The 27,358-nt window shown below is 51.3% G+C and overlaps 7 protein-coding genes across 7 annotated transcripts; 3 read left to right on the top strand and 4 right to left on the bottom strand.

The window, feature by feature from the left end:
- Nucleotides 1-2,323: 2,323 nt before the first annotated feature.
- Nucleotides 2,324-4,697, bottom strand: T069G_00694 (uncharacterized protein; the record flags this gene model as incomplete). Its single annotated transcript, XM_056167904.1, has 5 exons — nucleotides 2,324-2,498; nucleotides 2,559-3,767; nucleotides 4,148-4,251; nucleotides 4,317-4,532; nucleotides 4,626-4,697. 5 exons carry the CDS (start codon nucleotides 4,695-4,697, stop codon nucleotides 2,324-2,326), a joined length of 1,776 nt encoding a protein of 591 aa, XP_056033220.1.
- Nucleotides 4,698-6,248: 1,551 nt separating this feature from the next.
- T069G_00693 (sacI homology domain-containing protein) lies at nucleotides 6,249-10,415 on the top strand (the record flags this gene model as incomplete). The annotated part of the gene is made up of 8 exons (XM_056167903.1): nucleotides 6,249-6,709; nucleotides 6,764-6,886; nucleotides 6,944-7,935; nucleotides 8,029-8,757; nucleotides 8,831-9,050; nucleotides 9,119-9,616; nucleotides 9,674-9,881; nucleotides 9,930-10,415. The coding sequence occupies 8 exons, from the start codon at nucleotides 6,249-6,251 to the stop codon at nucleotides 10,413-10,415; spliced, it is 3,717 nt and encodes a 1,238-aa protein (XP_056033219.1).
- A 3,268-nt stretch (nucleotides 10,416-13,683) lies between these two features.
- Nucleotides 13,684-14,196, top strand: T069G_00692 (uncharacterized protein; the record flags this gene model as incomplete). The annotated part of the gene is made up of 1 exon (XM_056167902.1): nucleotides 13,684-14,196. One exon carries the CDS (start codon nucleotides 13,684-13,686, stop codon nucleotides 14,194-14,196), a length of 513 nt encoding a protein of 170 aa, XP_056033218.1.
- A 1,869-nt stretch (nucleotides 14,197-16,065) lies between these two features.
- T069G_00691 (14-3-3 protein domain-containing protein) lies at nucleotides 16,066-17,478 on the bottom strand (the record flags this gene model as incomplete). Its single annotated transcript, XM_056167901.1, has 5 exons — nucleotides 16,066-16,422; nucleotides 16,517-16,604; nucleotides 16,740-17,093; nucleotides 17,216-17,223; nucleotides 17,467-17,478. The coding sequence occupies 5 exons, from the start codon at nucleotides 17,476-17,478 to the stop codon at nucleotides 16,066-16,068; spliced, it is 819 nt and encodes a 272-aa protein (XP_056033217.1).
- A 3,543-nt stretch (nucleotides 17,479-21,021) lies between these two features.
- On the bottom strand, nucleotides 21,022-22,236 carry T069G_00690 (lipase (class 3) domain-containing protein; the record flags this gene model as incomplete). The annotated part of the gene is made up of 1 exon (XM_056167900.1): nucleotides 21,022-22,236. The coding sequence occupies one exon, from the start codon at nucleotides 22,234-22,236 to the stop codon at nucleotides 21,022-21,024; it is 1,215 nt and encodes a 404-aa protein (XP_056033216.1).
- A 1,116-nt stretch (nucleotides 22,237-23,352) lies between these two features.
- Nucleotides 23,353-23,984, bottom strand: T069G_00689 (uncharacterized protein; the record flags this gene model as incomplete). The annotated part of the gene is made up of 2 exons (XM_056167899.1): nucleotides 23,353-23,515; nucleotides 23,587-23,984. The coding sequence occupies 2 exons, from the start codon at nucleotides 23,982-23,984 to the stop codon at nucleotides 23,353-23,355; spliced, it is 561 nt and encodes a 186-aa protein (XP_056033215.1).
- Nucleotides 23,985-25,653: 1,669 nt separating this feature from the next.
- Nucleotides 25,654-26,544, top strand: T069G_00688 (ATP synthase subunit C domain-containing protein; the record flags this gene model as incomplete). Its single annotated transcript, XM_056167898.1, has 5 exons — nucleotides 25,654-25,670; nucleotides 25,833-25,845; nucleotides 25,970-26,099; nucleotides 26,156-26,416; nucleotides 26,477-26,544. The coding sequence occupies 5 exons, from the start codon at nucleotides 25,654-25,656 to the stop codon at nucleotides 26,542-26,544; spliced, it is 489 nt and encodes a 162-aa protein (XP_056033214.1).
- Nucleotides 26,545-27,358: the final 814 nt, after the last annotated feature.

Below are 27,358 nucleotides of genomic sequence, written 5' to 3'. Positions count from 1 at the left end.
AGGCCAGCTTGGTGGTCAAGAGCCCAAAGACGCCTATCAGAGTCGAAACGAGCCTGAAGATACGGCCTTCTCTTTGCAAAGAAGAAGAGGAAGAGAAAACAAAAATGGTATATCACTCACCTTGATGTGTGGGTTGAAGAGAATACGCCGAAGCAAGGAGAGGGTAGGAAGTGTGAAGTGGGAGGGAGGGAGGCGGGATGTATATGAGAAAAAGGAAGGATGGAAGAGCGAAGAAGCGTCTCACTGCAGAGAGAGAAAGAACTGGATTAGAAAAGCACAAGCAACAGCGTTGGCGAAAGGAAACGATGCAAATTGCCATCGCCTGAGTGGCCAGTCAAGTGTCGTGAGACCCGCACCCCCAGCGGAGCCCGCTCCACGTCCATCTTGCTGTTTGATATCGGTTTTAGAGCTATTGGGGGATAATACCAACGAGATGCTACGGAAGTGCTCGAATTGCTGGCCCTCGGTTGACACTAAAACCGGGGTGTGGTTGTTTTGATAAGAACGCCACCATGCGCTGCTTTGAGTGGAAAAAAGGACCCCTCCTTGACAGCACAAAAAAAAAAACTTCGATCAACAACTACCGCAGTGTTAGGGGACCTCCCCGACCTGCGCCGCGCGGACAGCGAGCCGAACAGACATTTTTAGCTCCCCCCTCGGCACATTATAACGTCAGTAGTAAGCATAGCTAGTAGAAGAAGGCAAAGGACCAGCTGGAACCGTGAATTCTTGTCGCTCCAGTCTTGCCGATGGGGCAAAGCCAAAACCTCGCCCGATGTCGCAGTCAGCCAATGAGCGCTCTCAATTCATGCCGCAACTTTAGTCAAAGATGCCGCATCATGCCATGTTAGATTTTCTCTACCCGGCTCCGTGCCGAAGTCGATTTGCGGCCTCTAACAGCTTTTGCGGTGAGAAATACCTACATACCGTAAATACTCACTCATTCATTCTCACATGCCTCGTAGCTACGAGTAATAGGTGGCGCTGAATTCCATCCCAGACACACTACAGCGTTGCCGCCCCTCTATTCCCATGGATTCTTATCCATTCTCGTATCGAGCTTGTCGAGGTCCCCCAGACCTCAGCTCGCATCTCACCATCCCACGGCTCGAGGTCGTCATCCCGCTCCGCTGCCTGATTTGGCCCAGTTCCGCGCGGAAAGCCGAGATAGCAAGCATTCCGCTGTGAGCGAGCCGTGGGGCCTTGATGGACAGACGGCAGCGATTACAGGTAGCCTCGCTTTTGCCTCGCTCACGCTTGTGCCTGACAAGGACCCTGAGAGACACAAGCCGCCACTTTTGTAGCTGGAGCGATTGGTTGGACGGTTGGATGGATAGCATTTTTTAAGTGGACTGGTCGCAGAGGCTTTCTGTTTGCGGTATGCGTCGGCGAGCCACGTGGGGTACGGTCAGCTAACTACCGGTCCCTGGATTTCCCGTGCTCCAGATACGGAGTCTTGTGTGCCTGTCATCAATGCCTCTCCATTACTTTATTCCTGACGTCTTCAAAGGCTATCAAGCAAAGGTCAGAAAAAGCGAGACCGCAAAATGAATACGTACATACATTCAATAATATGAGCACTTAACCAACTCGTAGAACGTCTATTCAGGCAACACCCAAACATTATTATATAAATATAATAGCAGTTATTAAAAAAAAAATATAAATATAGTAGCAGTTGCTAGAAAAATGTATATATAATAGCAGTTATTACAGAAATATAGATATAATAGGGAAATGTAGATGTAGCAGCAGTTATTACCTAGGAAATGGAAATACAACAGCTACTCCTTTTGTAGGCGTATGGCTCAACTCGTGGGTGTTCGAAATCTTCCCCGTCTCGGTTTTTCTGTCCTCCGCTTGGCTATGTATGTAAAGGTGACTAGAGTCGTCTCGGATGGAGATCGGATCGAAATCCAGCCCCATTCACCGGGCGGGTGTTCTCATGTTGTTTCTCAGTGCACGATGGTCTTGGTCTAGCAAGATCTGTCGTAAATCAATCATGCGTGTTTTGGTGGCCTTGCTCCCTTCAAAGGCGGGATTGACTATCTGCGATTCCCGTTGCGAGCGAAAAATACAAATTCCCTACATTAAAACAAAGAAATCCTCCATACCACACTCGCGGCTCGCATCCAAATCTGTCTGCTAGCAAAATATGCCGCTCCTTATAGTGTCCAGCAAATGCGTATAGTACAACAACCATCCGCCATTTGAACGATGAAAACATCCTAATTTTGACGCCCCTCCAAAATGCCTATAAAAACCTGACATAGGCTGTCTGCAACATCTGTCCAAACTCCCGATACCCCGTCCTTGGCCTTGTCTAGTTGAAATCGGCAGCCCCTTGAGCTTCCGCATTTGGCTCCGGGTGAGCCTCGTAGAAATTCAGATATCTGATCTGGGCTTTGCGCTTGCTGGCTTCATCGAGCTCGCCAAGGGACGCTCCGTTCTCCTTAGCGCCACTTCCACTTTTAGACGCGGTCGAAACAGACACAGGCCTATGAGTAAGTGTTAGCTGGATTCCTTCAGTCTCTTGGGGGGTCGCATGCTGAACGGACCCAAACATCTGTCTGTCCACGGTCAGGAACTCCTTCATGGCATCCTTGCCGCCGTGTTGCATCAGGAAATTCATGTAAACTTGAGCCAGCTCCCGTTTGACGGGGTTGGGCAGCCGGCTTCTGCTACGGAACTCATCAAAGACATGCTTGACGCGCTCGGTCTGGTCCGTTTCGCCTTCCTTGCCCTCAGGGCTTTGCTCAAGTTCCAGCTGGAACCACTTGTCCCAGAAAATCCTGCTATCAGCATACCACTGCACATTCTTGAGGAATACTGCTCGGGCTTCTTCAGTAGAGTTCTTGCCCTTCCATAGCAGCATGGCCCACTCGGCCACCAGTGCAGCCTTCGTGTACAGGTCAACGGTGGGAGCATCAATCTGGTCCTTGAGGACCTGGATGGCAGCCTCAGCGCCGTTCTGGCGACGCTCGAGGTTAGCCCAAGAAACAATGACTTCCACACAGTCTGGAAGCTTCATAAGGATGGCGGCGTGGATGTCAAGTGCAACGCCCACGCGACCACAGCTCTCCTCAAAGTAGGCCCACTGCATGCGAATGCCGGGCCGGCTGATGGGTACAAAAAGCGTCGACGCACGAATGTAGATGTTGCGAACTTCCTCCTCCTTTCCGGGCTGCTCCGCCATCCACCGGGCGTACCGGTACCAAAATTCGTCGTAGAAGGCACAGGTAACGAGACATCGTTCATACAGAGATACGATTCTGCTAAAATCACCCTCGCTCTCCTCAAAGTCCAGGTACTTGCGCCAGTTGTTGAGCTGGCTGTGCTCAAGCTCCGTCACGTGAAAGTACGGTCGCTTGTTCTCGGATTCGTACGTCCAGCGCTTTGATACCTCGTTCTGTGTCTGGGTGAAGACTTCGTAGTACATGGCATCAATCTTGGCTCGGACATCCCGCTCAATCTCCAATTCCGGTCGCGGAGCACCGCCGTAGGCTGCCGCTTCCGCCGCAACTTCCGCCTGGAATTTCGACAGTGTATCTGCCGGCACAACCTCCGCGAGAGGCTGGGTGTGGGACAGGTTTCGGAATCGCTCATAGTAACGAGCATACTGATGCAGAGGGATGCGAATGATGCGAGCATGGATGGCGAAGATGCGATCTTGAGCCTCTTGCCGTTCTTCGTACTCAATGTACTTGTCCCAAAAGGGGTGAGCGAGGAAATCTAGCCCAACAAAGGTAGCTCCGCGCTCAAAAAGCCTGCGTGATCCTGTCAGCAAAACAACTTCCATCGGGGATAGGGTTAGGCGAAAATGGGAACAGAGAGGGTCAGTACACAAAGGGGTGGTGGCCATTTGGGAGTGCAGAAATCGAATTCTACGTCCCTAGAGGGGACAACGGTAGGAGCACGACGCAATGTTTATGGGACGAAGAGTACACATCAACAAAGTCTGGGATAAAGAGTGAGAGATAGATCCCGCTAGGATGGGGGCCGCTGTGGCATATCTCACCATCAGACACGGTCGATAGTGAGCAGCAGAGCTCGTGACAGGTGGGCAGCCGAAATCATGGTGCTTTGAGCGCGATACTGCATTGGTAGAAGTCGTTATGGGGAAGGAAAAAGTGCCCTGAATACTTACTCTCTGACCAGCGTAGGGTCATGTGTCGTCTCCATTTTGAAAGAGCAGTAGTCGGTCCAGAGATCGACCGAGTTGGTTATGCTGGCACAACCTCGCTCATAGACCTAGGTTTGGCGTGTCGTTAGCGGTGTGTCGCAACAACCACAAGATAAAGGGGAGAGCAGCGCACCATTTCAGCTGATTCCGGTCCAGCAATATTGAATTCGAGATCAGCATATTTCTTCCAGTACCCAAAAAAGAGCGGGAACTTGAGCAGAAGTCGGTCGTATGCATCGCGGACGGTGGAGAGCGCCTGGGGACTCGAGTTTCGGTTGAGACCGCCGTCGAGAGCTTCGCAAGCCTTAATCAGACCCTCCCAGCTCTCAAAGTTGTCTGGGTTCGCCTCCTAAGCCGGGATAATCGGTTAGCAGCCAGATGGTACGGGCCAACATGAGACAGTTGGGCGGCAGCGACCGATTGACGGAGCAGGCTGACATACCGTTTCAGCAACGAATTTGCGAACCGACGCGTACTCCTCCTCGGAGCCGCCAAAACTATTGAAATCGCTCATGGAAGGATATTGTGAAGACGCGATTGAAGGCGAGGCAAAATGAATACAGGCGTCAAGAAGCTTCCAAGGCGCGGGTTAGAGCTGTTGCAAGCGCAAAGTGTAAAGGTGAATGGTGCAAAGATGGAGGGAGAGCAGCGTTTCGAGAGAGGTAGGGGCTTGAAGGCGAGGCTGGGGAGGCCCGCTCTGATTGGTCCAAAAATCCCCAAGGAGCACGGGAGTCAGCAAGATCAACAGGTACTTGTTGCCCAGGTCACGAGGCTCGTATCGGCAGTGGGGCTTGTAACGCATTGCCGGAGCAAAATTACCTTGCGCGCAGGTACTGGCGTGTGCTTGGCAGCAAATCAGCGTGAAGAAAGCTTGGAGCGTTTTGCTAGCGCGCGTTGCTGAGTAAGCTGCCGAGGAACAGGTTTTTATTCACAACGGGCGTTTTGCAAAATCCTTTTTTCCTTTTCCAAACATGGCCAATGATGATTCCCAAATTAAATTATGATAGGAAGAGAATGAACGCTCTCCATTCATGGCGAGCATGATCTCAAAAAGGATCTGAGGTCTGACAGTCTTTGGACGTCTTTTATTTCTTCTTCTTTTGGGCTATTCTTTTGCAGCGAGGCTGTCAATGTTGCGGCCCGTCATGACACCTGTGCTCTCGATTTCCTATTTCAAGAGACAATTCCTGGGCAATATGTCCAGCAGCATTGTACTTGAAGCAGAATAGAGGCGAATCCGTTTCCATTTGTCAAGCAATGTCGAATCTTGTTTTGACTGTAATGTTTCACCCAGCGCTTTGCCAGAGATTGTATATATGGAATAAGATGCGAGCTGTGATATTACCAGGTGCTTGGTATTATGTAGTATCTACCTTGGCAGTTCACAATTCATTATCCTTAACTGTAATCATCATAAATTACTTCATAGAGCCTCTTTTGAGATTGTGTTTGTACTACCTTGCAGTATTATGGAGTTTTCACTTAGATAGAATTCCATGCTGCTTTGCACATAGTGTAGGGTGGGCTGGGCCCTTGGGTTTCAAGATTTACACGGAGTCTTTCCCTCAACGCCTACGGTGTCTATCTCCTTGACTTGACAGTTCGATAAATGCAATTGTATCGTAACGTCGTTTCACTCTATGTGCTGCTTTTTTTCCTGTCCTTTGAATGTGGAAATGGGGAGACCGAATCGAGGCGCAAGGCTGACAGCATCAAAAAGCATTGCCTCCGCACTGATAAAGTGAGCCACTTTGATAGCTCAGCTGCGCCAAAGGTAAGCTCCTAGCCGGGCTATGTCACCAATGACATAGCGCGCTACAACAACTACCGACAACCACCGCACAACAACAGCCATCTCTGCTCGAGAATCACAATTGCTTACGAAGAGAGAAACCAAAGAGGGAGCGTAAACCCACCGAAGACAGCTGCAAGGCGAGGCCCGCGATCGCTCCACTCAATTGCCAGGAGACCATGGATCAACAGGGACCCTAAGTCCGCTTGCTTCCTGCTCTGAGCCCCCCTGCACGCCCAACTTGGCACTTGATGCCACGAGTCCATCACCATCATGGATAATCCGCCGGGCTCGTGGAGCGCGCAAGCTCCTGCGCCTGAGAAGTCGAGCGAGCTGTTCATCCGCGACTATCCGCACCGGTCCATCGCCATTGTGTCGTCGTCTCATGCCCTGATCCTGCGCTACAGCTCGTCGGCGAGCGAGGCGTTTGGCAGCGGCTCTCCTGTTTCGCTGCCGTCCAGCAAGCCGCGCGGAGGCGAGAATGCGGCTGCCAAATGCATGGTGGAATTTTCTCCTATATCCAAGAAGCTATTGAAAGACTACCGTCCGCTGACGTCGCGGCCTGTGTACGGCACCTTGGGCCTGATTGCAATCAATGGAGAAGTGTTTCTCTCCGTCATCACTCATGCCGTCAGGGCCGCAACGGTCCGGCCCGGCGAGACCGTGGAGCGGATTGCGAGTGTGGATTTTTACTGCTTAAGCAGCGCTGACTACGACGATGTTGTGCCTCTGGAGTCGCTGGATGATTCATCGGATGTGTTTGGGTATAACTCATCATCGCCTTACAGCCAAGGGCTGAGTCGGAGAGAGGTGGCCGTTGAGCATCCGTGTCATGACTTGCGCAGGCTGCTCAGCAACGGGTCTTTTTACTACAGCACGGATTTTGACCTCACCAACAGAGTACAAGACCGGTATGGCCTACACAGAGTGCGTTGATCTGGTGACTTGAGCTGACTCGTAGTTGTAAGGCCGATCAACTCAAACTCCTTTGAGATAGACAACTTTGACGACACCTACCTGTGGAACTCCTTCATGATCAGCCCATTGGTTCAATTTCGCTCTCGGTTGATGCCCCAGGAACGTGAGGCGCTGGATTCATCACGCATCCTCACGTCTGCCATCCGCGGCTTTTGTAAGACTATGACCATCCCACAGAGCTCGTCTCCCTTGAAGGCGTCTAGGAGTGGCATGCCGTCCTTTTTGACACTGATTTCACGACTGTCGTGCCGGCGGGCAGGCACTCGATTTAACGCAAGAGGCATGGATGACAATGGCAATGTTGCAAACTTTGTCGAAACAGAGACAACTTTCTGGTCTCCTACGGGTGTTTTATTCTCTTACGCTCAGGTTCGAGGGTCGGTGCCAGTCTTTTGGGAACAAGCGGCGGATCTGATACCTGGCCGACAAAAAATCACCATTACTCGACCACTAGATGCGACGCAGCCCACATTCAACAAACATTTCGAGGATCTCGAGCAATCTTATGGTGCCGTTCATGTGGTTAACCTCCTGAGCGAAACTAAGCCGGGCGAAGTCGAACTTGCGACCATGTATCGGGAGTGCATCAGACGCTCCCCCTTGAGTCGGCCTGGCCAACACCAGTCCGAGGATCACGCATTGCTACGTGAGACACATTACGACTTTCACGCGGAGACCAAAGGGCCGGCAGGATACGAGGCTGCGCGCGGGATCCGCCGATACATTGAGAATTCTGCCGATGGCTTCGCCTACTACTTGGCTGAGAGCCATAACGATTCCGGCGAGAGGAGTGGTGAGCGCATGGTGGTGGTGCTTCAACAAGAGGGTGTCTTTCGCACCAATTGCTTGGATTGTCTGGATCGAACAAATCTGATCCAGACTCTGATATCCCAAATGGCCGTCGAGGCATTCTTGGGCCATCGAGGAGAATTTGCGGCTTCCGATTTCTGGATGAGACACTCCAGCCTTTGGGCTGACAACGGTGATGCCCTTTCCAAGACTTATGCTGGAACCGGAGCCTTGAAGACTTCCTTCACAAGACACGGGAAAATGTCACTGTCTGGCGCAATGGCAGACTTGCGAAAGTCTGCTCAGCGTATCTATCACAACAACTTTATAGATCCGTCGAGACAAATTACCATTGACATGCTGCTTGGTCTCTTGGTCGGACAAGCCCCCGTTCATTTGTTTGACCCCATCAGCGACTACGTTTCGTTGGAGTTGGCGAGGAGAAGCGAAGAGTTTACGTCGTTCAAGAATATCAGCATCTGGGTTGGTACGTTCAACCTGAACGGACGTACGGAAGGCATCGACCACGACTTATCACCATGGCTATTCCCGCCTTCACTTGGGTCATCACAGCCAGAGATATTTGTTGTTGCGTTTCAGGAGATAGTTGAGCTGAGCCCACAACAGATTATGAACAGCGACCCAACCAGAAAAAGCCTTTGGGAATCAGCCGTCAAACGAGCTCTGAACCAGCGACAAGCCAGTCTAGGAGGACATAAATATGTCCTGTTGCGGAGTGGACAACTCGTGGGAGCGGCGTTGTGCATCTTTGTAAAATCATCCTCTCTTGATCATATTAAGAATGTCGAGGGAAGTGTCAAGAAAACAGGCTTGTCCGGGATGGCCGGAAATAAGGGAGCTGTTGCTATTCGATTTGACTATGCAAACACCCATATATGCTTTGTGACGGCGCATTTGGCGGCAGGGTTTTCCAATTACGATGAACGAAATCGAGATTATGCAACGATTCACGGCGGCCTAAGATTTCAGAGGAATCGAGGTATCGAGGATCATGGTATGTCATTCTGTCTGGGAGGGGAAGATGATAAGGAGAAAAAAGGATGTTGGACGCTAACTCATGCAACTAGATGCCATAATTTGGCTTGGAGATTTCAATTATCGCATCGGGCTCAGTTCAGAGGTTGTCCGCGGCTTGGTGAAGAAACGAGACCTGCAAACCATGTACGAGAATGACCAGCTGAATTTACAAATGGTGGCTGGACTCGCGTTCCAATTCTATTCGGAAGCTCGTATTAGCTTCATGCCTACTTATAGATTCGACATTGGAACCGAGGTCTACGATACTTCGTAAGCAGATGCTCCTTTTCCTCTTCTCCCAGCCAAAGATCTATGCAGTTGTGCTGACAGTCCTGTAGTGAGAAGGCAAGAATACCAGCCTGGACAGACAGAGTATTAAGAAAGGGAGCCATTCTCCGCCAAACGGCGTACGATTCAGCACCACTGTTGTTCTCAGACCACAGGCCCGTTTACGCTACATTTGATTGCCGAGTTAGTCTCATTAACGAGGCTCAACGAAACGCCATCAGCCATGAGTTGTATGATCGGCGTAAGATTGAAGTTGGGGACTCGGCGGCACACGGAGATGGAGAAGATACGGAAGATGAAGACCTCATTGGATACGACGCCATCGAGCCAGGTCTCCCACCGGCAAGCTCAGACCGTCAAAAGTGGTGGCTCGACAATCGACAGCCGGCTCGAGCACAGATACCTATACCTAGCGGGCGAGACGGTCAGCAGATGGCCCTGAATCCAAACCGCCCATCAAATCCTTTCGGTCAGGGCGAAGAGTTAGACTGGATATCAGTTTCGCGGTCGTCACCAGGGGCGTCCCTTTCTAGCATATCCAGCTCGCCGTATGAAAAGGTGATGCCTCCGAGGGGGATGATTTCAGCTGGGCCTGGTGGACCTAGGAAGCTGCCTCCCCAATATGACCCGGCCACTCTCCCTGCCCAAGTGGGACGAATGAAGATTGGAGACGGTGACAGCACGCGGAGTGCTCACGGAGACAGGTCTGGGGTGGCTCCTCCTCCTCCACCACCTCGCCGTTCAGCGACAACTTTGGACATGGGTTCGAATACAGGGCTGGGCATCAAGTCAGCGAGTTCGACCTCCCTGGGGGCAATTGGAGGAGCTGATAGAGCAGGGACTCAACCACTGTGGATACAGCCTCGACCGGCCTCCTCAGCTTCTCAGACATCGCAGCTGTCTCAGCAGCTGAAAGCTGGGAAGTCTGCGCCGCCTGTGGCGAAGAAGCCAGCACACCTGCTGTCCACATCCCCAGCTTCAACATCGTCGCTGGCATCAGGGGGCGGACGCAACCAGCCTGCACATGGCGGCGATGATTTCCACCCGCCGCTGCCTGCTCGCGCTTCAACGATGGTTGCAAAACCAGACGATGTGCAGTGGCAGACGCGACCAGCAATCTCAACTACTGGGAAAAAGCCCATTGCGCCGCCCAAACCTCCGTTGAACGTGGGCATGAACACAACTACAAGCACAAATACAAGGGTGGCGGCTAGAGGACCTCCCACCTTGCCACAGCGATCAAGACAGGCAAACCAAGGCCCCGTGGACCTACTAGATTCATTGAACGAAGGAGGAGAGGAAGAGATGGGAGGCTGGGAGACATTGCAGCCAAGTGCAGCGGCATAGAGGGAACAGAAAAAAAAAGAAGGTGTCGTGATCTGCCTCTTACTGAATGACTATACATGAATACAACTCTAGGGCACCTACCGCCTTGCTTCACTTGATGTTGACCGTGAAAGTTGTTGTGTGCTCATCTAGGAATACTTCGAACCTTACATATATGGGCGTCCATCACATGGCTGGTGTCGCATGTACACCAAGCACCAGCACCAGCAAGCGAGGAGCTTCATGTGGAGTGCTCTATTCCCTGCCCTCCAATCTCGACGAACCAAAGACGGGTTTACTGTCATTTGTGGCTCAGGCGAATCAAGAGGCTGTGCGGTTCATTTTCGTGCCTTGCGTGCTCATCACAGTCTCTGTGTCACTCGGCATCCCAGCGTGGTACACCCAAACGGCTCACTTCGTGCAAAGCCGTTGATCACACCACCCAAACGGGGGACGACAGGAAAAAAACGAACCGGTATTTCCTCCCACTAAGCGACAAGCGTTCTTCGCTCCCACTCAGCGACAAAGCTTCCAGACGCTAATGCGGTCGTGGACGATCCATATAATCGAAGGTCGATGACACCCAACCAGATGCCGAAGCGGCGTTTGTGCTCATTTTCTAGCGCAAGCCGCGGCCAGTTCAAGTTCGTTGGTACGGTGCATGTAGGCGGACGGCAGTACCGGTATTGCAAGTCACGCAAGAGATTCATTCCTATAGGCTGACGGTAGTACTGTAAGTCGGCGGTTGAGATTCCCGCGCCGTTTGTTTGCCTCGCTACCAAGTTACACCACTTTTTATGCCTTGTTTGCATCACGGGAGGAGGGGGGAGATGAAGGTGTGCCATGTGGTGAATCGGGTTTGGCTCGTGACCGCCAGCCGACTGACGGTGCTGGATAAAAAAAGGGAGGGTGGAATTTTGTGAGACAATTTTTGCTGTGCCTCAATCCATTGGCAGAGAGTGAGAGAGAGGAGGTATTTTGGCACGTCCCATGTTATTTCGGGGACGATGCCGATATTTGTCCATCGTCAGCCCTGCCCTTACTCGCCGCCGCCCGCGTCTATTTGTAGAAACAAGCAGCAACACGGGCCAAGGATTTGCTCAATCTCATTAATTAGACGATACGATGGGCTGGGGATAGAAGAGAGATACAGTGACTTGTTGGGCTTTCGCACGGCAGATTAAAAACAGTCCGGCGCGAAGGGAAGGATTCGATGTTCCCTGTTCCCCGTTGCTCATCAACCGGCTAGCCGACTTGGCGCGAAAGCGAAGGCATTGAAAGCCGCGATGTCGTCAAGCCCCGACTTAGCAGCGAACGGAGCACACGACTATTCGGCTACTTGGGGGGCGGCTAATGGGTTTGGCTCGGTGATGCATTCTGATTCTTCGTCGTCAAGAGCGGCTGGTGGCGATACCATTCCGCTAAGGTCTTAGCAGGCCCGAGTCGGAGTACTCCGTGGAGGAGCAAACTTCCACCGGATCGGATGGCAATCAAGAATTTGGCTGGACCGAGTCGAGACTTTGATACTGTACGGCGATCCCATTAACCCAATTGATGATGATCCATGGATTGTCCGATGCGGCACAGAAGCCGAGAGAGCGAGAGAGCGAAGATGGTCAGAGTCAGCGGCAGCAGCCCACCACCCTCCGGCATTTGGACGGAGAAGACGAAGAAGAAGAAAAAGAACATTGAATATGGCGACATTACAGTAAGCAACATACTGTATGGACGAGTACTCGGACTGAACTGCAATATACATCGAGGCACGCTACAGATCATCACCAGGCCGTGCTCAATTTAAACGGCCGAGACATTAATGGAAATCAAACTCCTTTCAATCCCTTGCCAGGCCGGCTCCCCACAGAACACGGCCGGGTACTTGCCTGTACCTGCGCACATGTGCACCTCCAGCACTCAACCAACTCAACTGCTACAGTACATTACAGTGCAATCAAATACCTGACCTACAGCAGCCGAACCGTCCCTGAAGGTGACTGGCTCACATGCCTTGCCGCCACCTGCGATCAGCCCAGCCATCCAACCCACCCTGAATCTCCCCCAGAGCCCAGCGTCCACTAGCGACTCCGACCACTGAAACCGCCCCTGCGCCGCTCCACTTTCCGGCCCTGTTCCCTGTCTAGCGCCACTGATCTTGTCTCTCTTCCCTCCCTCCCTCATATTTGGTTCTCATATTAGTGCTAGTGCCCTTCGGTTCACTTCAACGATGGACGGTATTTTTTCTTCATCTTGTCTTGTTTCTCCCCCCCGGCTCGTATTTCTATCCTGCAAGCCAACCATTCCGATCTCACGCACGCACACGACCTTATTATTCTTCATTTCATTTCCTCCTCCTTTTTCTACTTCTTCTCTGAATCCTCTTCTCTGATCCTCCTTTGTGCCACCCGCAACTGGCAAAAAGGAAGCCCGCTCGCCTGCGTCTTATTCGATTCCTACTCCAGCTCCCCGGTGGAGCTTCATCGGCCGCTCACCAGTAACAAGCCGCCAAACCTGTCCCAAGTGGCGCTACGAGATTTCCTTTGCATTACGGGATTTCCTCTTTTCGGCCTCCACCCGCAGAAGCGAAGCGAGGTTAATAAAATCAACGGACAGACGGAATCCCTCCCGCTGCAGCTCTTTTTTGGCAATACTCGTACCAGAGAGAAGACAAGACGAACGACACGAGAAACGGCAAAAAGGCGCAGCTGTTTCCATTCGGAGCGTTCCGAAGCCACCGTTCGTTCGGCTTGACACTTCCCTGCTACCACTATAATCTTTATTTCTTTCCACCCCTCCCTCGCCTCAGGTCTTTTTTTATTTTAATTCCTGGTACCTTGTCGACGTCACCAACGCCATCGAGAGATTACCTGGTGGGGGAAGTTCGTTTTGATCCTCCCAGAATTAGCAAGGGTTGGCATGAACAGCTGCCTTAAGGGGAAGCGATAACGACGTTATTTTTTATTACGCGCCGCTGGTGTTAATCTGGGCAAGGGAGATCTTGGGGCTTGTGAATCGTCGAACTAGAAACAGAGTCGATCTGTTTTTTTTATCCGGCCGCGACAAAAGTTCGACTGCTACGAAGGACGGACACTGCTAGTATACGAGCCAATTCACCGGCGTCGTCTGGCCAATACGCGCTCTTGTCAACTCCCAATTGCATCGCCGATTTCAAAACTCCTCACCTCGATTATAACCGCACATAATACCCATTACCAAGTAATACCGCAGAATCAGCAACATCAACAACCACTACCATCAACAACAAAAAACCACCTCGACGTCAACCGATCCAATGGCGGCTTTCAACCTGGGATTGGTCGAAGCCGTCACGACAATGGACCCAGAATCTCCCTCCTTCCCCCTCATCTCCGCCTCCAAGCAGAATCGCATCATGATCTGGCGCGACGAGGTCGTGTCGGCATCCGCCTCATATACCGCCGCTAGCAACTATTCCGCCCCCTCACTCGTCACCACAACCACCGCGTCCTCTACATCCCTCACACCCTCCGAGCTTGCCACCATGTCGCGCAGCTCACGGCTGTGGCACAAGGTCAAGACGCAGTTTACGGGAAAACGCCGCACCAGCGTGACAGCAGCCAATGCTGACCTGCCGGACTTTATGATGCCCCCGCGGAAGGGCGAGTGTACGCGAACAGCCATGTATCAGACCCTGCGGCCGGGATTTCCCATCAAGCCATACACTGGCGAGGACGAGGTGCAGAGCAGCAACGGTCATGGACGAGGTCTTTGGGATAAGCAGAAGAGGCTGCTCAGAGCATCCAGGCTATTGAGCCAACACCATTAGACAATGGAGGATTACTCTGCAAGAAAGTAAAAAACCGAAAAACACAAAAAAAAGGTTCTTTGACTTCTTCAACTCATAGCCCTCAAACCACACTAGAGGACTGCGGCCTTCGCATTGACGACGAAAACGATTCCGAGACGACTCTCATCACCTCCGTTTTACACCATCCGAGAATCGAGATGGGCATACACATAATATAACGCTGGCATGTTTTTAATAGGTAATTACAGGGGAAAGCGATCTATTTATACCACAACCAACCTCATACTAGTCACATCTAATCTCTTTCCTTTGTCTACTTGTGCTTTTCTGCTTTTCTTGCTTTTTCGGAGTGCATGGGTGGAGAGAGGTGCGGTTTTTGTGTATGTTGTCGGATTTTGCTTTTTATACTAGAAGGCTTTGTCTGTTTTGTTCTTTTAAAGATTCCCACAATACTTTGGTATGCATAAAATAAAATATTTAAAATTAACCTTACTGCAACTGTTCATTTTTGTCTTGTGATGTGAGTTGTCAATTTCAACCCAGGGTCTCACCTTTTCTTTTGTAAGTAGTTCTCTGCTTCCCTGCAATGGCGTTTTTGGTAGGATCCCAAGAAATTATTCCCGAGGAGATACGATAGATTGCAAAACCCTTCCAAAGCAGCTTCTTTTTTCCTTGGCCTGACGTAAACCCCTTCAAAGAGTGTGGTGGGGAGTGACGTGGAAAAATTCTGTCTAGTTCCCGTTAAGCTTTTGCGCCTCTGCTTCTCTTGAAGAAAGAGGGGTTGATTCTCTCTCTCTATAAGAGGGGTTGGGCTTTTTCTTTTATACTGTACGCTCTTCCTTTATACTGTACGGGTTACCAGATGCTTACGGCTTGTTCTGCTATGACGATGAAGTAGCTTTTGAGTCGTGCGAATGCCCGCTGGTGGGATGATAGCACTGGGGGGAGGGGAACTGGAACTGGAACTGGAACTGGAACTGTGGCGACGAATTGTGCAAGAACAACCCGGGTTTAGGTAATGGAAGAAGAAGTTGAGAGGTTCAGACGTCCAATCAAGCCATGCCGAGGTTAAGCAACCAAGCAAGCAACCAAGCTGGCAGAGCTGTTGCGAGATTACTAGACGTCTAGCAACAGCTCCTAAAATAAGGCATCAGGTCTGTATATTAGGTTGGGACGAGGGGACATCACAGCTGCATCTACATCTACAAAAGCAGGGCCAAACTGGAATTTGGATTGGAATTTCTTTTTGCCATTTTTTCAAGGGGTTGCTGCTGTAGAAATCTTGAAGGCGGGGGGGCAAATACACAGTTTCCTTTTTCCTCTCTCTGCGGGGCACACACACGAGTCCAACATACGAGACAAAACCACTGTGAAGAGGGGTCGAGGGGAAAAGACGAAAACAAGACAAGTGCAGGAAACAACGACAATCATGGGGAGACAACATTTCCATAGCGATCCGCCAAAAACGGGACCAGATGTAAACTAGGTAGGTGGTAATGTCAAAAAACAGAACAGGGGAACAGATACCGGGCAAATTGGGTAGACGGGGGGTGGAGTGAAAAAAAAGAGGCAACAGAAGTGCCCATCATTTAGCAGCGAACACCAAACAAAGGATCCGTCAACAGGTGATGACGGACAAGCACCCTGCGCCACTCGCCTCTCCTGTCCCTAAACCGAAAATCCGAAGTTCCATGACCACTCTCCCCATTAACCAGAGAAGCAACGCACTGCGTACCGGTGCTGCGTCGGCTAGGCCAGCCTCCAACATGATTCCATCTATCGCCATGTGTAGAGGAGGGCGAGAGCATTCAGATATAAAAAAAAAAACGAGAAACAACTCCCTCGGTTCTTGTGCCGAGATTTGAGCGCGGTTGAGGTAAGAAGGATTTAGGAAGTAGCCTCGGGAGCAGGCTCCTCAGCCTTGGGTTCTTCCTCGGCAGGCTTGGAAGCTTCACCCTCGTCCTTCTTGGCCTCACCGGCCTGCTCGGCCTCACCGCTGTCGGATGAAGTCCACAGGGTCAGGTTGTCACGCAGGAGCTGCATGATGAGAGTGCTGTCGCGGTAAGACTCCTCAGAGAGAGAGTCGAGCTCGGCGATGGCATCATCGAAAGCCTGCTTGGCAAGGTGGCAAGCACGGTCGGGGGAGTTGAGGATCTCGTAGTAGAACACGGAGAAGTTCAGGGCGAGACCCAGGCGGATGGGGTGAGTGGGAGTCAGCTCGGTCTGGGCAACGTCGGTAGCGTTCTGCGGGGCATCGTCAGTATCACCAGTTCCAATCTACCTGCGGCTCTCCACCCTATTGGTGCAGGCAGGCAGGCAAACGCATGTATTAGCATACCTTGTAGGCCTCGTGAGCGGCGGTGGCAGCGACCTTGCGCTTCTCGCCAGAGGCGAACTCGGCAAGGTAGCGGTGGTAGTCACCCTTCCTGTCAGAGCGATTTGCATTAGCTTCTGAAAATTTCGAAATATGCGAGCTGAAACGTGATTGGGCGAAAAAAAATTGAAACCCAAGCATCTGAGTGCAAACGAGGGGAATGGAATAAGAAAAAAAATCAACATACATCTTGTGGTAGAAGACCTTGGACTCGCCGGTGGCGGCGTTGGGGATGAGGCTCTTGTCCAGGACATCGAGAACATCCTCGCAAACCTTCTCGAGCTCGAGCTCGATCTTGCTGCGGTACTCCTTGATGGTGGAGACGTGCTTGTCAGAGCCCTTGGATTCCTCCTTCTGCTCGATGGAGGAGATGATGCGCCACGAGGCACGGCGGGTGCCGACAACGTTCTTGTAGGCGACGCTGAGGAGGTTGCGCTCGTCGACGCTGAGCTCACCGCCCAGCTGAGCGACCTCCTTCATGTAGGTAACCATCTCATCGTAGCGCTCGGCCTGCTCGCAGAGGCGGGCCAGGAAGGTCTTGCTGTTTGTTGGAAAGCTCGGTCAGCCCGTTGCGTTCGAGCAGGCAAAAAAAAGGGGGGAAGAGGTGTTTGGATTCTCGTCATGAGAGGTTAGTGGGGTCACGGGGCCAGCTGTTGGACAAACCTTTCACGCTGGGACAAAGTTAGCATTCGATTCAAAGTCAGAAAGGGAGCAGAGAAAATGATGGGCTTGGCCGGGCGAGGCCGGACGAGGATGGAATTTGCATGTGGTTTCTGGGCTCGTCCGCGCGTGGCCGAAGCCGCGCAGCTCGCAGCAAAGAGGCGGGCTGAGGGGTTGCGTGAACGAGGGGGGAGAGGAGAAGGCGGAAAGCGGCGGTCGGAGCAGCGACAGCAGCTACGCAGGAGTTGACGTACCTCGGTGGCCATGGTGACTGAGAGTCTGTGATGTGATGCTTGGAAGGGGAGAAGAGGCGTGCGGTTGCGGAGTCGTTGGTGGCAGAAAAAAGGATGATGCGGGTGTCTGAGGTGGGATGCGGTTGAGGATGGGGCGAGAAGAGTGTTTATATTTTGATTGTGGATTGAGATTTGAATTGGTTTTGGGGTTTGGGGGTTCTCGGGGCGGAGCCTGGAGCGCTGTGCTGGGCCAGTGCCCACTGCCAGGTGATGAGAGCGCCAGCTTGCAGTGGAGTTGGCTCGCCTTTGGGCCTGCTAGGCCTAGCCAGCCGCCTGGCGCACCCCGCCCCTAGGCGCTGCTGGCCCGACACAGCGCACTAAGGCAATCTCTAGCAGCGTTTGACTTGTGATTCGACAGAATGGTACTCGCGCGGTACCTGGGTGTACGACAGCTGGTTGCCTGGCTACCAGGTATAGAGCCAGTACTCGAGATTGGCTGCTTTGTGCACATGCTGTACAAAGTACCCGGAGCTACCACGAGCAGAGCAGATCGGGAGGCAAAGCACAGCTCCTTCGAAGATGGACACACATCCAGCTTCTGCCACTTCAGCTTGGCCCTATCCCTCACCCTATCCTCTTTTTTGCTGCACCACTGTAACTGTTACACACACAAAAACACGGAATTTGCACTTGGAAATTGGCGCATTGATGCTGAGAAGCTCTCTTAATTACCTGTACTTGTCTTTAGCTTCTGGTACCTTGTACGTGGCTGCCAGGTACCTTTAAGGAGCATTGCTATCAATGCTGAATGTCTCCGGTACAACAAACACGTCAGGTAAGGGGCTCTGCGGTTTTCTTTTCTTTTCTTTTTTTCTTCTCTTCACCCAAGCTTTGGTTTCCCATCGCCCAGAGGAGGGCTCTTAGCGTCTCTCACGCCGATGTACTGCCTACCCACGACCTTATCAACCGGGTTTAGCAGGCAAGGTAGGACTAACATATTGGCACCAACGCTGTGGTTTGAAATGCTGGGTTGGCCGGCGTTATATCTAAGGTATGGTATGGTATTGACAAAACACATCAATTTGATTGAACCTCCATGGATGTGGTACTCCGTACTTTGCAGGTACTCTCCGGGCCATGTACAGCCCTATTTGTTCTTTTCCCTGCTGCCAAGAGGGCGGGGCTTCTGTCTGGTTCTTTGGGCGGAAAAAAAAAAGGGTTACCGAGTGATCAGAGTCCCGCTTTGCCATGAGACACTCATCAAAGGGCAACTCTCACATCACCTCATTGGGCCCGTCCAGCTTATTTGCTGCTCTCGGCGCTAAGCTGTCTGTACCTTGGTATCTTGCTTTGTCTGTCCGTTTTTCGTTTTCTCTTCTTGGTGCTGCTGTCCAACCAGCGCCTTGTCTCCTAGCCTGCCGGAAAGGCATCATAACGTGGCCAGGGGGCTGTAAATTGGCTTATTAGGACTCAAGCCAGCGTTGACTTGTCGGTCAGTCATCGTTCCATCTGGACTGGCGATCCACACTCCCTCCACTCCGATAACAGAGCGCCGGGTCTCGAGAGAGACGAGGAAAATTTCCGTTGCCTTGTACTCGTACCTACTGTACCCGTACGGACCACCACGCGGAGTACGCCGTATGGACTGTGCTGTTTTCCTTTTGCTCCTCTCCCTCCAGGAATGGAGTCGAACCCACGAAACCCGCCCGCTTGGGGGCTAGCAGGCAAAGTGGTCCGTCCCAGCAGATCCCGTTGCTAGTAACAGCTCAACTGTCTAAGCACACGGCGACTACGTGTTAGTGCGGCTTGTCTCCAGAAAGCGCACGGAGGCTTTGCTGTTGTTCCCCGTCCATACAAAAGCAAGTGATGAAGACTGCAAGAATGCTGGATGTGTCTTCGGCACACCCCGGCCGAGGCATGTGCTCCCTTCTCTGCTCCCAATCGTTCCCCGCTGGCCACGTCGGTCCAACGCTTGTCTCTGATGCATCTTCCGCTTTCTGCCTCCACCTTGGACGCGGTACGCCACGGGTCCGGTATCAAGGCATGAAGCAGCCCCGTGGTGATGTGATGTGCTACTATCCAGTACCTATATGCCTGTATTTCACCTGCATGTCCACATATCCGGTATACCTACTCGCACGAATACCAGGATACTCATAATGTATCAAGACTCCGCGTTCATGATACACACTTGGATTGTACTCGTACTTGCTTCTTACAGAGACGATGCGGCTCCAAGCTCTCCCGTACTGGCAACCTAGTCAACTAGTGGCCCCTTTCTACACCAGCCGATCCGTCCCAAAGCACGGGAATGCATGCATGGCCTACCTCCTACTCCGTATCTCGCTTGTCTCCGTCCTCCCCCGTGCCTTGCCTTGCCTTGGACTGGCAAACTCGATTTCCAGCATCCTTCTTCAAACTTCTGTGCAGGTCTTCACCTTCAGGGATGACACTCGAGTGTGTTCTGCTGTTCACATGATGCCATAGCCTACCCCCTCCAAAAGCACCCCCTGACGCTCTGCTCTCGTTCATGCTGCTATTATGCCATGGACATGGTAGAGAGACTGGCAAATAACGCGTACTGTGGCTGTGGTCAGCTCCCGTCCGTGACTCACTCGCTCCCCCTTTTCCCCTCCTCTCTTATCGCCATCGCGTGGCACAGCTTTGTCGCACAAGTACAGTACAGGCTGCGATGTATTCTCTGCAGGCCAATGGCATCACGGCCACCCATCCAAGCTACGAGTATTCTCACGTCCCAAGTCGCGAGCAAATCACCAGTCACAGGTGCCACAAATGCCCCTCCCGGCACATACTATGAGTACCCCCACCATTTCGGATTCGCCCAGAGCTCTGCCTTTGCGACTCCGTCCTTGGCGCTGCGATCTGATTAGAGTTGCCATCAAGCATCCCGGCTGCAAGAGGGACCTTGTGGTCCCGGTTCCAGGCGACAATAAATTGCGGATGCCACTACTCATGTATGAACTAATAATACTTGTATATATAATGCTATAAAGCCCTTGGATACTTACTTGTACTCGTACACGCCTTAGGCGCACAAGGACGTCGAGGCATCATCATGGTGTCGTTGATACCTGGGCCGTGTCACATGGCAAAGCAGCATTTCTCTCCCGCCCTCCCTCCACATAATGACGATCAACGTGGAAGCCTGCACGCTCGGCAAGGCAGTATCTCTAAGTGCCGATACCGCCTTTGCTCGAATGAGAGAAGAGGAAGCAAAGCAAGCATAGTCTGAGAAGATTTTTCTACTCTCGACGCTTTATCCATTCTTAGTATCCTTGGCATACTACTTATTCACAGCGCCACTGGATCTGCCTAGTAGAATTCATGTTTCAACAAAATCAGTAATGCGATAATGGTATTCAGCATGTTTAAAGGAATTCTTAGCTAGGTAGGTATCGTTTCATCATGTTTATGCTCGCTCACCAAGTCCCATATTATGTACCTGTGCCTGCTTCCCATAGTGGACATTGATATCCAACTCCTCTCTTATTACAACCCGCTCCTCATATATATTAGTTTGCTATTCATCGAATGCTCATGAATCGTTGCGCGACTTTACAACTCTTCGTCGTGAGGCGCATACGGAGGCCGACCCCAGTTCGTAGGGTCGCCGCCGGGCACACATAGCCCGAGCCTCCAGAAATAATCTCGATGAGCAAAAAACAGCTGCCAGAGTTTGAACCGCGCCGGGAAGCTCATCCTCTCTGTGTACTCTTCCAAAGAGGCAGTCGTTCCCCAGAAATGGAGAAGGCGATTGAGCAGACCTTCCACCGAGCTGTCATCCCTGGCACTGCAATTAGGATCTGCATCGCCGACGCATAGCTGGACATCCGTCTCAGATGGTGAGAGGGCAGACTTGGAAATGAATATCTCGCCGCCATGCGACTGGTAATCAAACTCGCCCGGTGGGAGTAATGGCACTGGGTCGTCGGCGTGGGTAACTCGTCGATAGGTCCTCTTTTCAAGGTCAATGATGCCGTCGAGGTCAAACACGTCGTCAACGAAGTGGGCGAACTGGGAGTTGCCGACACGAGGCTCTCCAAACGTGGTGACTGTCACGTCATCCCATCCAAGCGACACCTTCAGTTCGAGTGCCGCAAGACAAGCCACGGCGCCTCCAAGGCTGTGACCGATGAGATGGATGGGGTGAGACGGATACTTGGCCCTCAGTTCCTTGAGCTCTGGCAGAACCGATTCTCGAGCGCTCTTCCACGATTCGAGAAACCCACTGTGTACGGTGCAATTTGTGCATTCATGGCTAGGCTTTTCTGGTGACTCTCCTCCGTGATCTGGCGACGGATATGGCACGTATTTTTGCGGCATGGTACTGAGATCAATAATGGTATTGGTGATGCTGTAGGTCCCACGGAACGCAACTACGATGGCGCCTTGCTCGTCATCCCCCACAAGTTCATCGTTCCGACGCTGCTGGTCCGAGCCGTGATCAACAGCGATGAATCCACAGCTGTCGCCAAAGAGAAAGCCTGTGCTCCATGTAGAGGCCAGCGTCACATTGGGGAATTCGTCGCATCGAGAGACGCACTGGAACGGCTTGCGAATGCCCGTGGTGCCGAGGCAATATGAGACGTCAACGAGCCTCGCCAGTCGTTCGAGATCCGCGAACAGGGCCACGGGGATGCTCGAAACAGCCGCCGGTTCTTTGGCGCCCAACGGTTCTTGTTGATTGATGTAAGCGGCCTCGACGAAGACAGTAGCGGCGAGCTGTACAAGCAGCAACAGCCCGAAGCGGCCCAGAAATGTCCGCCCCATTTGTCAAATTCGTTCGCTGGCGGTGATCAGATCATGGAGAAGGAAGACGGCATGGGGGTTGGCAGAAATGCCAGAATGCTAGCAAGGAGAGCGCCGCTTCGTCTCAGCTCAACAAAACCGGCTACCAATCGCGATGCTTTTCGGATCCGGCCCTGACGTAAGGACGCAAGGGAGAGCGAGACGCTGAGTGGCGAGAGAAAAGCAGTTTTGGTGTAACCGCTGGCGAGACGGGACGCGCACTCAGCGGAACTGCTTTTTTGTATCTCACGATTCGCTACTGCCCTTTCGCAAGAAGTGAATTGGCGAGACATTAATATTGGCTGACTTGGTCTCATGAACCTGGTGGCAACTGGGCGAGATCACGAGGTGGGCATGCACAATTCGGCGGGGCCCGGTGCCAGGGCAGCTAGCAGTAGGTAAGTTTGCAGGCGGCACTTTGCAGATGGGGCAAAATCTGGGGTCGCTGAGCCCTGTACGGTTAGCTGGGAGAGCGCTGGAGACGTGCTAAAACGGGATGGCGGCTAACTCCCTCAGGCGGTGGACAAGAATGAAGCATAACAGCAAGCTGTAGTTAGAGCAACATGACCAGAGGCATCAAATATACAAATATATTGATCATTTATCTACCGAGAAATACAGGCTTGGATGCTTATGCAGGTACGAGTGCCATTGTGAAGAGATATCAAGGCACTATTTGATAATGTAGTAATTTGCAGTTTTTCGTTTGTCCACTGCTGCCACTCGAGGAAACTATTGAATGTCCGCGCGAAGACTGGCCTCGGCATTACATGGACTGACTCGGGTTAACAGCTCCCGCTCTGCTTGAGAATTTTCATAAAAGACTATAGTCGACATTCACCGGATAGCATTATGATATGGATCCATCGGTAGAGAAATGACGTCTCCTGGATGGTTAGTTAACAAGCAGTAATGATAATTAATGGCGGCTCCAGTAGCCCTATTCTTCTTCTTTACCGTCTACAGTACAACGCCAATAGAAATGTCCTTGTATCCGTCTATGCCCTGTGTCCTTCCAATGCGTACCTAGATACAATGTATCTATCAAACAATGACTCCAAATTTTGACATCAGTTTACCAAGGTCCCATCTCAACCTCTAGCTCACCCAGTACTTGACCTTGACCCGAGTGGGATCTGTTACGGGGTCCAGCGCGGTGAACTTTCCATCAATACTGGTCGAATTCGTTGTGCAAGTTCCCGATGTCGAAGGGCAAGACAAGGGAATGGTCGCTGTACCGGCTACCTCGTACGTAGGAGCACTGTAATTATTGAAATGTCAGTATACTTTAACAGGCATGTAATAACATGACGAGTCTGATATGCAACATACCCCCTAGTGTTAGGGCAGATTTTCTCAACCATGGTCAACTGCCTTCTCGTGTTGTCCCAGATGAACTTGACTCCGCTAACACCGCTCTTATCGCACGCGAATCTGGGCGTCAAACCCGGAGGCGTCGTAGAAACAGAGCTCGAATTAAACTGGCAGTTGGTGGTAACGCTCGTAGTCTGATCCACAAAGGTGAAGTTGTATGCCGTCAATGAGGCTGCCGAGCCGGTTTCGTTCGACTTGGCTGTGAAGTCTTTGATCTGAAAACCCGGGGGGAGATTGCAGTTGCTTTGGCTTTGAGCCTGGGCTAGGAGCTCTGGCGGAGCAGAGTATGAGAGGGCGGACATTGTGGCCATGGCGGATGGCAGAGTAGCCAGGAGAGAGAGGGATTGGAAACGCATCGTGACGAAATGTGTGGATTCGGTACGTCTAGTTACTCGCAGATTGTATTACGGGCGAGAAAAATAAAACAGATGCGAAGGAGAAAAGAGAAGAGCACGGTTTTAAGTACTACAGTAGATTAAAAGGGAGGAAGGAGAGGCTACGGCAGTGGAAACGCTTGAATGCAACGTTGATGTTTGCTGGTACACTGTACGGGTTTCCGAGGCATGACGTGGGAAGCAGCTCCATTAAGCCCCTGGATCAACGCGCGTAAACAAAGGCACAGCAAGGTTGGACAAAAACTGGGACGCAGAGGAGAAGAAAAAAGTAGAGGCGAGTGTCGATCCAACTGCCATAGACGGCAGTTCGCAGTGCAGGGGGCTCCATCAGATGTCAGTTTGCCTTAGTTTCAGCGTTTCGTTGACGCAGGGAGGCGCTGTTGTGGCTGAAGCTCTGGGGCCATGGCTACCAATGACTGAATGTTCAGGTACTGTGATATTAGACTGTATAGAGACTTGTCAATTCAATGCGAGCGCTGACACGGCGGTCCTTTGCGAGCATGAAAGAGTTGTGAGATGAATGAAGAGGGAAAGAGTTGGCTTTCATTGGGCAGCGCGTGTCCCTGGCGTTTCAAAGTTTCAACCCGTGACGCTCACGGGGCGGCTGGAGAAGTTGTCACTTAGCATTCCATATTATGCATTGACCACGTAATTGAAAGGGGAGAAGGGAAGCGGTTGGTTGACAGAGCTTCTCTCTGTCCTACCTTATTGCAACAAGCACACACTGGAGTGAGGCTGGCCGTACAAGGCAAAGCTTGGAGTTGCACTGAGAGAATACGACTGGGGACGTCACAATCTATATCTATAATCTATATACCTAATCTGCCTTATAATAACCTAATCCTTTCGTGCTAAAGGGAATTTATCGTGCACGGAGCGGAGTCGTAATCTGCACTCCGAACTTGGCATTCTAATCGCTCAATACTACCGTTTTCAGATTTGGCAGTGTTGTCGACCAGGTGCTCCGGAGCTGGAGATGGATTGTGTCTTGTTAAAGGAGGGAGAGGGAGAGATAGCCGCTGCTTAATCGAATGCTGCTGCGTCAAAGGGGCAATTCGGTTCGGAGCACAGAGCAGTTTAGTTAGTATTGAAGCTCGGCACCCGCTTTATAGTTCCGTGCTTAGAGGCGTCATGGAACTGTTGATGTGTATCACCGACGACGGCGCTTAAACTTACAGGAGAAGAATATTTAATAAAGAAGACATCTTGATAAATAACGAAGCTCTCATAAATGCTCAATCGTAAACATATTTTCAACATTTATTGTTTGGCAAAATACGAATTCATTGATTGCCCTTTCAGCTCTCCCAATTTGACCTGCAATCAATTGCCCCATTAGGATAAGCAACCAAAACAAAGACCCAACGGGTGAGGTAATTATCCGCCTCCGAATTATGTAATGCCAGCAATCCGCCTGCAGCAAAACCTTACCAACCAGGCGTCGGCGTCGGAACTGGCACCCTCAACCATCTCAACATCCACCTACATATTAAAGCCCCAGCAGGCCAAGTCATCGACAGCGTCCCTCGCGCATCTGCCAGACTTCGGAAGCTTCGCACGAGCACTAGAAACCTCTCCTCTTTTCGCCTCTTTATAGTCTTTATCGCTTCGATAACTCATCGTCGTCACAATGGCCACCGAACTTTGGTATGTTGCGTCAGCGCGTTGAGAACCCCCCCTAGCGTCGTCGTGGAGCTTCGGATTGCATCCTTGGGAGCTTTCGGCATCATCGCAACCTCCCGCATCTGCATCCTCTCCCGCGTCTTTGTACCGTCTCCAGAATCTAGAGCTGACCTGATGATTGTATAGCCCCGTCTACGCGGTCAGTAAACACCCACGGTTCCCACTCTAATCAGCGACGTCACCGCGAAATATCCTCAGTGACAACGAAACAATCACCACCACACCTTCGAAATGCTGGACCAAATCGCTAACGAATAACACAGCCCTTCTTTGGTGCCATGGGCTGCACCTGCGCCATCGTCTTCACCTGCTTGGGTGCCTCATACGGTACTGCCAAGTCTGGTGTTGGTATTGCCGCCATGGGTGTCCTCCGCCCTGACCTCATCGTCAAGAGTCAGTCGCCCTTTTTATCCTCGATGCGCGCTACTTCTCGCTAATCTCCTAGCTAGACATTGTCCCTGTTATTATGGCTGGTATCATTGGTATTTACGGCCTCGTCGTTTCCGTCCTGATCTCCGATGGTCTCAAGCAGGATCTCCCTCTCTACACTGGCTTCATTCAGTTTGGTGCTGGTCTCTCTGTCGGTCTCGCTGGTCTCGCTGCTGGTTTTGCCATCGGTATTGTTGGTGATGCTGGTGTCCGAGGAACTGCCCAACAGCCCCGTCTCTTCGTCGGAATGATTCTGATTCTTATTTTTGCCGAAGTCTTGGGTATGCACATTTCCTGATCCAAACTAAACTAAATGACTAGATTTCTAACCTAATGCTCAGGTCTGTACGGTCTCATTGTTGCTCTGTTGATGAACTCCAAGGCCAGCCAGGATGCTGTCTGCGCATAGAAGAATGAGACAGATGAGGCTACCCCGAAAAACTTGACAAATTTGCTTTTGTGGGAGTCATCAAATCTGGTATGAAATATGGTTTCTGGTCAGTGCTGCGATATGATGGCTCAGGGTCAAATGATGGTGCTGGATGGAGCAACGTGTTGATTGGGATTGGAGAATCATGGCCTCGCACGCAGTGCAGGTCGCGTAATGGATTGGTAGGAGGAGGCTTATATATGTACACTAGTGACAGGATGCGTTTGCTCTTGATGTGAATTTCCTCTTCATAGACGGTGAAGGTGAAGGGTCTAGTGTAAGCAGATGTTCAATTTTATCTGTCATTGTTTGTTTTCTTAACAGATGCTCTTTTAAGAGCTTAGGTTACCAATTCTCCATCTCACAGGGCGTTTATCACTGTCTGTTTCACAGCATTATCATAACTTGAGATAAATCATCAAGTATAAACAGGCTTCTTTAAGATAAATAGTGCCCAGGCAGTCACATAAATTGGGAATCACCTGCTGGGGCTGCAAAATAGGTCAAACCGCTGTCTTTGTATTTACATGTTTTTACGGGATTCGCAATCACTACAAGACTCTGCCTGCCATTTCTGTATGATATGCTATTAATTAATGCTACTAGTAATATCTTTGCGTCCATCCATCCTAAAACTACATGATACAAACATTAAGGCGTATAGGTAATTCTTAATCCCTAATCCCACTCTGATCGTCTTACATCATTTATTAAAAAAACATTTTCCGTCAATTTTTTTCTTTCTTCCAGTTGTTTTCCCCCTCCCGTCTGAACGGGGAATAAGCATGGCCCA

The sequence above is a fragment of the Trichoderma breve genome, chromosome 1 (genome assembly GCF_028502605.1).
Source record: "Trichoderma breve strain T069 chromosome 1, whole genome shotgun sequence".
NCBI classification, from domain to species: domain Eukaryota; kingdom Fungi; phylum Ascomycota; class Sordariomycetes; order Hypocreales; family Hypocreaceae; genus Trichoderma; species Trichoderma breve.
The sequence above is the reverse complement of the archived record's forward strand: the minus strand, read 5'-3'. Positions and strand labels throughout refer to the sequence as shown.